This window comes from Melanerpes formicivorus, unplaced genomic scaffold, assembly GCF_026170545.1.
Source record: "Melanerpes formicivorus ecotype bairdi unplaced genomic scaffold, bMelFor1.0.p_v2 SCAF_103, whole genome shotgun sequence".
Classification (NCBI taxonomy): Eukaryota; Metazoa; Chordata; class Aves; order Piciformes; family Picidae; genus Melanerpes; species Melanerpes formicivorus.
Genome location: NW_027142455.1, coordinates 1,458,721 through 1,466,635, shown reverse-complemented (window position 1 = coordinate 1,466,635; position 7,915 = coordinate 1,458,721). Strand labels below are relative to the sequence as shown.

Below are 7,915 nucleotides of genomic sequence, written 5' to 3'. Positions count from 1 at the left end.
GCTGAACATGAGCCAGCAGTGTGCCCAGGGGGCCAAGAAGGCCAAGGGCATCCTGGCCTGCATCAGGAGCAGTGTGGCCAGCAGGAGCAGGGAGGTCATTGTGCCCTGTGCTCAGCACTGCTGAGGCCACACCTTGAGTCCTGTGTCCAGTTCTGTGCCCCTCAGTTTCAGAAGGACATTGAGAGACTTGAAGGTGTCCAGAGAAGGGCAACAAAGTTGGGGAGGGGTCTGGAGCACAGCCCTGTGAGGAGAGGCTGAGGGAGCTGGGGTTGCTTAGCCTGGAGAAGAGGAGGCTCAGGGGAGACCTTCTTGCTCTCTGCAACTCCCTGCAGGGAGGTTGGAGCCAGGTGGGGGTTGGGCACCCAGCACCAGAACAAGAGGCCACAGTCTCAGGCTGTGCCAGGGGAGGTTTAGGCTGGAGGTGAGGAGAAAGTTCTTCCCAGCAAGAGAGATTGGCCATGGGAATGTGCTGCCCAGGGAGGTGGTGGAGTCCCCATCCCTGGAGGTGTTTAGGCAGAGCCTGGCTGAGGCCCTTGGAGCCATGGTTGAGTTGATCAGATGGTGCTGGGGGAGAGGTTGGACTGGAGGATCTCTGAGCTCTCTTCCAACCTGGTTGGTTCTGTTAATTCTGCAGCCATTGAGATGAGGCAGATTTAAAACCCTCCCTGGTGAAGTCAGCTTGGGGAGGTCAGCCTCTTGTGCTCCCAGCACTGCCATCCTCTGCCTCTGAGGTGAAGCAGTCTCAGCACAGAGCTGTTCTCCTCTCAGCCTTCCACATGGCTAGGAAGTGATGAGGTCAGAAGTGGTTGGGTGATGCCTTCAGGAAGCCTCTCTTCTCCTCCCCTCTCCCCTTTCAGCTGTCTGGAGGTGGCTGCTGCCGGGGCCATGGGAAGTCCTCTCCTGCCCTCCCCACGCCCGGGCTGGCTCCAGCCTCTCCAGAGGGAGCTCAGCCATTGCCCAGCTGCCTTCCCCCCTGCCCAGCCTGCAGGATTGTCAGCCCGGGCCGGGGAGGCTGGAGGCCAGCACCGAGCCCTGGAGTCGCCAGCAGATGGCCAAAGAGCTCCGTGCGGAGCTGCGGCACAGCCTCAGCCCCGCGGCGCTGCGGGGCCAGCTCCTCACCCCTGCGGGGTCAGCTCCTCACCCCTGCGGGGCCAGCTCCTCACCCCTGCGGGACCAGCTCCTCACCGCTGCGGGACCAGCTCCTCACCCCTGCGGGACCAGCTCCTCACCGCTGCGGGGCCAGCTCCTCACCCCTGCGGGACCAGCTCCTCACCCCTGCGGGACCAGCTCCTCACCGCTGCGGGGCCAGCTCCTCACCCCTGCGGGGCCAGCTCCTCACCGCTGCGGGACCAGCTCCTCACCGCTGCGGGACCAGCTCCTCACCGCTGCGGGACCAGCTCCTCACCGCTGCGGGACCAGCTCCTCACCCCTGCGGGACCAGCTCCTCACCCCTGCGGGACCAGCTCCTCACCCCTGCGGGGCCAGCTCCTCACCCCTGAGGGACCAGCTCCTCACCGCTGCGGGGCCAGCTCCTCACCCCTGAGGGACCAGCTCCTCACCCCTGCGGGGCCAGCTCCTCACCCCTGCGGGACCAGCTCCTCACCGCTGCGGGGCCAGCTCCTCACCCCTGCGGGACCAGCTCCTCACCGCTGCGGGACCAGCTCCTCACCCCTGCGGGACCAGCTCCTCACCGCTGCGGGACCAGCTCCTCACCGCTGCGGGGCCAGCTCCTCACCGCTGCGGGGCCAGCTCCTCACCCCTGCGGGACCAGCTCCTCACCGCTGCGGGACCAGCTCCTCACCGCTGCGGGGCCAGCTCCTCACCGCTGCGGGGCCAGCTCCTCACCGCTGCGGGACCAGCTCCTCACCGCTGCGGGACCAGCTCCTCACCCCTGAGGGACCAGCTCCTCACCCCTGCGGGGCCAGCTCCTCACCCCTGAGGGACCAGCTCCTCACCGCTGCGGGGCCAGCTCCTCACCCCTGAGGGACCAGCTCCTCACCGCTGCGGGGCCAGCTCCTCACCGCTGCGGGGCCAGCTCCTCACCCCTGAGGGACCAGCTCCTCACCCCTGCGGGGCCAGCTCCTCACCCCTGCGGGACCAGCTCCTCACCCCTGCGGGGCCAGCTCCTCACCCCTGCGGCTGCTCTGCCTCTGCTCCCGGCCCGGGGGCTCCATCCTCCTGCTGCTGACCTCCTCCGGAGCCCGAGCCAGGAGGGTTTGCTGTCCTCACACCTCCCACGGCCAGAGCTCCCGCTGCGGAGGGCTGCAAAAATGGCAGCAGTTAGGCAACTCGGGGAGCAGTCCCCAGCCCTCTGCATCTGGGGCACTTTGGAAGGCCTCAAAGGCTCCTCCTGAGCTTTCAGATCAGCCCTCAGCCCTCAGCCCTCATCCTTCATCCTTCACCCCTCATCCTTCACCCCTCATCCTTCACCCTTCTTCCTTCACCCTTCACTCCTCATCCTTCACCCCTCATCATCCCTCATCCTTCACCCCTCATCCTTCACCCTTCATCCTTCACCCTTCACTCTTCATCCTTCACCCCTCATCACCCCTCATCCTTCACCCTTCATCCTTCACCCTTCATCCTTCACCCCTCATCCTTCACCCCTCATCCTTCACCCTTCACTCCTCCTTGGCAGTGGCCAAGGCTGTGATTTCTCTCTTGCTCTAGCAATAAGCACAGGCTTGGTGTGAAGGACCTCCAGACATCTGCTGCATCCATCTGAGCAGCAGGAGAAGCTGCTGTGAGGCTGCTGGAGGCCTGGAGCAGGCTGCCCAGAGAGGCTGTGGAGTCTCCTGGTGTGGAGAGCTTCCAACCCCCCCTGGGCATTGTGCTGCTGGGCAAGCTGCTGGGGGTGCCCTGCTGGGGCAGGGGCTGGGCTGGGTGAGCTCCTGGGGTCCCTTCCAGCCTCCACCCTGCAGGGGTTCTGGGGTGATACACAGAGAAGAATGGAAGCACAGAATGGGAGGGGATGGAAGTGACCTCCAGAGATCATCCAGCCCAAGCCCCTGCCAGAGCAGGGCACCCAGGGCAGGGCACACAGAGCAGAGCACACAGAGCAGGGCACACAGGGTAGGGCACACAGGTGGCTGTGTAGCTGTCACAGCAAAAGGGGCAATGGACTGAAGCTTGAGGAGGAGAGGGTTAAGAGTAGAAATTGTTGGCAGTGAGGCTGGGGAGACTCTGGCACAGGCTGCCCAGGGAGGCTGTGGCTGCCTCCTGCCTGGAGGGGTTCAGGACCAGGCTGGATGAGGCCTTGAGCAGCCTGGCCTGGTGGGAGGTGTCCCTGCCCCATGGCAGGGGCTGGAGCTGGCTGAGCTTTGAGCTCCCTTCCAGCCCAGCCCTGCTGTGGGTTTTGATTCCCTGCCTCTCCATTCTCCTCAAGGCCAACAGGCTGTGTGGGGCCTTTGGGCCATGGGAGAGCTGTGAGCCCCCAGAAGCACAGTGGGAGCTGTGTGTCCCAGGAGGTCTGGGGGCAGCAGGCAGGCAGATGAAGCACCCAGAAGAACACACACCCAGCTCTTGCCTCCCTGCAGCAGGGGCCTTGCTGGGGGGCTCAGAGATGCCTTGGCTGAGTCCAGAGAAGAAAGGCAGAAGGAAAACATTTCACTGCAGTGCTGGCTTCCAAACCACCCCCAGCTCCTTCCCCACAGCCAGCCTGGTGCCCATGCCATGGGGCATGGTGGCAGCTGGCATGGCCTGAATCTCTCTCCTGCTGCCCCCAGCATGGAGCTGGTGCAGGTATTTGTGTGGCCACCCAGTGAGCCAGGGCAGGGAACAGAGCCAGGTTACAAACCAGAATGCTCTGGGCTGGAAGGGAGCTCCAGAGCTCAGCTGCTGTCACCCAGCACCCCCAGGTCCCTCTCTGCCTGGCTGCTCTCAGCCACTCTGCCCCCAGCCTGTAGCACTGCCTGGGGTTGTTGTGGCCAATGTGCAGCACCTGGCACTTGGATGTGTTCAATCTCCTGCCCTTGGCCTCTGCCCATCTGCCCAGCCTGGCAAGGTCCCTCTGCAGAGCCTCTCTGCCCTCCAGCAGATCAACTCCTGCCCCCAGCTTGGGGTCATCCAACTGCAGGAGAGCTTCAGATGGCCAAACACAGGCAGCTTAGATCCTTGGAATCCTTTGCCATATGCCCAGGGGAGCAGGAGATGCCCATGGGTGACAGAGTCCCTGGCCTGGGTGCTTGCCCCTGTGGCCAGGCCAGGCTGCCCTTGGCTGGAGGCCTATTGCCAGCTCAGAGGCTGGCTGAAGGTGTGGGGTTTGTTGTGCAGGTGCCTGCAAAGAGCTCAGCACACAAAAGGCACCCAGGGAGCTCCTAGTGATGAGCAGAGGAGTGGAGACTGCAACCTGCCTGACAGCTGTGAAGGTGAGCTGAGGAAGAGCAGTGATGAGGAAGTGACTGCAAGGATTGCACTGAGCTCTGCTGCTCACTCCTGGCTCTCCAGAACAGCCTCAGGTACAGAGCCACAGGATCACAGCCTGGGCTGGGCTGGGAGGGAGCTCCAGAGCTCAGCCAGCCCAAGCCCTGCACCCAGCAGGGACATCCTCCCCTGGAGCAGGCTGCCCAGAGCCCTCTGCAGCCTCCCCTGGAACAGCTCCAGGGATGGAGCCTCAGCCACCTCCCTGGGCAGCCTGCTGCAGTGTTCCAGCAGCCTCCTGGGGCACAACTTGTTCCTCACATCCAATCTCCATCTGCTCTGCTCTGCTCTGAAGCCATTGCCCCTGGGCCTGTCCCTGCAGGCCTTTGGGCACAGTCTCTCTGCAGCCTTCTTGTAGCCCCTTCAGGTCCTGGCAGGCTGCTCTGAGGTCTGCCTGCAGCCTTCTCCTCTCCAGGCTGCACAGCCCCAGCTCCCTCAGCCTGGCCCCAGAGCAGAGCTGCTCCAACCCCCTGAGCATTCTCATGGCCTCCTCTGGAGCCTCTCCATCAGCTCCAGGTCCTTCCTGTGCTGAGGGCTCCAGGCCTGGCCCCAGCCCTGCAGGTGAGGTCTCCCCAGAGCAGAGCAGAGGGGCAGGATCCTCTCTCCAGCTCTGGCCACACTGCTTTGGCTGCAGCCCAGGCTGCTCTTGGCCTCCTGTGCTGCAGTCTCTCACTGCCTGCTCCTGGCCAGCTTCTCCCCCTCCATCCTGGGTTAGCATGGCCTGGGGACAGCTGCTGCTCCTGGGCTGGGCTGGGAGCTCTGCCTCTGTGCTCTTCAGCAGCCACTTGGAAGCATCACTGCAGAGCCAGACCCTAAGTAACCCTTCTAGGTCAGGAGCAGAACACAGTGGCAAGCTGTGCAGACCATAGCACCCCAGAACCCCAGCAGGGGAGGGCACCTCTGGGGGTCACCCAGTCCAGCCCCCTGCCCCAGCAGGGCACCCACAGCAGCTTGCCCAGGAGCACAATGCCCAGGGGGCAGCCCCAGGGCTCTCAGCCTTTGCTGCTCCCAGAGCTGCTCCAGGCCCTCAGCAGCTCTGCAGCCTCCCCTGGACTCTCCCCAGCAGTTCTCTGTCCCTCTGCAACTGGGGAGCCCAGCACTGGGCACAGGGCTCCAGCTGTGGCCTCACCAAGGCAGAGTGGAAGGGCAGGAGAACCTCCCTTGCCCTGCTGGCCACACTCTGCTCAACACAGCCCAGGATGCCTCTGCCCTCTGCTTCCAACAGCAGCTGGAAGGCTTCTGGCTTGCAGCACAAAGCCCAAAGCCAGCAGCTCTGCAGATTCTGCTGCCTCCAGGCCCTTTCTGCCTCATCCCTGCTGCTGACCAGGCAGTGTCACACTGTGGCCCAGGGAGCTGCTGTGCCTGAGCTGGCTGAGGGCAGCATCTCCATGGAGCTGTGCTGAGGTCACAGTAGCACAGCACAAGCTCAAGGGATCACCAGGTCCAAGCCCCCTGCCAGAGCAGCATCACCCAGGGCACTCTGCACAGGAATGCACCCAGGGGGGTTGGAAGCTCTGCACCCCAGGAGACTCCACAACCTCTCTGGGCAGCCTGCTCCAGGCCTCCAGCAGCCTCACACCAAACAACTTTCTCCTCCTGCTCAGCTCCAACCTCCTGGCTGCCACTTTGTGCCCCTTGCCCCTGGCCTCCTCTGGAGCCTCTCCATCAGGTCCAGGTCCTTCCTGTGCTGAGGGCTCCAGACCTGGATGCAGTACTCCAGGTGAGGTCTCAGAGCAGAGCAAAGTGGCAGAATCTCCTCTCTGGGTCTGCTGGCAACCCCTGTCCTGCTGCAATGAGCCAAGCCTTGGCGCAGGCCTTCCTGGTGCTGCAGCAGGCCCCTGGAGCTGTCCTGTGTGGATGAGGAGAAGCTCCTTGGGTGTGAAGGGGCTGGAGCCCTGCAACAGGCTGCCCAGAGGGGTTGTGGAGTCTCCTCCTTTCCAGCCCAAACAATTCCCTGGCACTCTGTGATTGCATTCTCTGCATGAGCTCATCCTCAGCATCCTAAGCAGCAGGAAACAAGAGGAGTTCCCACTCCTGTGCTCCTGCCCCACTGGCTCTGTCACCTCATCCTCTGAGCCCCAGAGCAGCATCCATGAGGGCTGAGGTCTGAAGAGAGGCCAGAGGAGCTCTGAGAGAGGGCTCTTGAAGGAGAGCTGGCAGAGGGCAGGGAGCAGCATGGACATCTGAGCTGCCCCCAAGCCTACAGGCAAGGGCACAGCAGGTTTGGCTTCAACCCTCTTGCTCTCTGCTGAAGAATGGGATGGACTTCAGCAGAGAGGCTGAGCAGGTGGAGCAGAGTGAGCCCAGGCAACCTCTGCCCCTGAGGAGTGCTGAGCAAATGGCTTTGCCTGCTGCAAAGCTGGAGGAGGAAATCCTGCTGCATCCCTGCCCCCCAGGCCCCACTGCTGCCATGGAAAGGGCTGTGAAGAGCTGCTGCTGGAACCTTCAGAGCCAAGCTGTGCTCCTCTGCAGGGCAGGGGCTGTGAGGAGCAGCTGAGGGAGCTGGGGGGGTTCAGCCTGGAGCAGAGGAGGCTGAGGGAGACCTCATTGCTCTCTGCAGCTCCCTGAGAGGAGGCTGCAGGGAGCTGGGGGTTGGGCTCTGCTCCCCAGTCCCAGGGGATAGAAGGAGAGGAACTGGCCTGGAATTGTGCCAGGGGAGGCTTGGGTTGGAGAGGAGGCAAAATGTCTTTGGTGTCAGAGTGGTCAGGGCCTGGCAGAGGCTGCCCAGGGAGGTGGTGGACCCCATCCCTGCAGAAGTTCAAGAAGCTGCAGATGTGGTGCTTCAGGTCAGTGGTTGGAGCTGATGATCTTCGAGGCCTTCTCCAGCCCCAGTGACTCCCTGGGGATGCAGGATGATACCAAGGATGGACTCCTGCTGGATTTGCCTCATGCTCTAGCAGTTGGCTCTGGGTTTCTGAGCTCAGTGCCCAGGACAGCTTCCCTTCAGCCAGGCAATGTGCTGAAGGCCAGAACCCCAGGATCAGAGAAGCAGAGAAGCAGAGCAGTCCAACACCAGCCCAGCCCCACCATGGGCACCAAGCCCTGGCCCCAGGAGCCATGGCCACAGGAACCCCTCCAGCCATGGGGACTCCACCACCTCCCTGGGCAGCCTCTGCCAGGCCCTGACCACTCTGACACCAAAGACATTTTCCCTCCTCTCCAACCCAAGCCTCCCCTGGCACAATTCCAGGCCAGTTCCTCTCCTTCCATCCCCTGAGACTGGGGAGCAGAGCCCAGCCCCCAGCTCCCTGCAGCCTCCTCTCAGGGAGCTGCAGAGAGCAATGAGGTCTCCCTCAGCCTCCTCTGCTCCAGGCTGAACACCCCCAGCTCCCTCAGCTGCTCCTCCCCAGCCCTGCTCTCCAGACCCTTCCCCAGCTTCTCTGGCCCTGCTCCAGCCCTCAAGGTCCTTCTGGGAGTGAGGAGCCCAAACCCAGGGATGCTGACTCCACCCTGGGCAGCCAATGCCTGCCCACAGGGCTCCTCCTCCCTTCACTGC

The 7,915-nt window shown here is 63.2% G+C and overlaps 1 protein-coding gene across 1 annotated transcript in view; it reads right to left on the bottom strand.

Moving 5' to 3' along the window:
• Nucleotides 1-2,127: 2,127 nt before the first annotated feature.
• Nucleotides 2,128-7,915, bottom strand: part of LRRC56 (leucine rich repeat containing 56) — a 57,625-nt gene continuing 51,837 nt past the window's right edge. Inside the window, exon 9 of the mRNA XM_068166682.1 lies at nucleotides 2,128-2,252. Within this exon, the coding sequence (XP_068022783.1) occupies nucleotides 2,128-2,252 (125 nt within the window). The remainder of the gene's footprint in view (nucleotides 2,253-7,915) is intronic.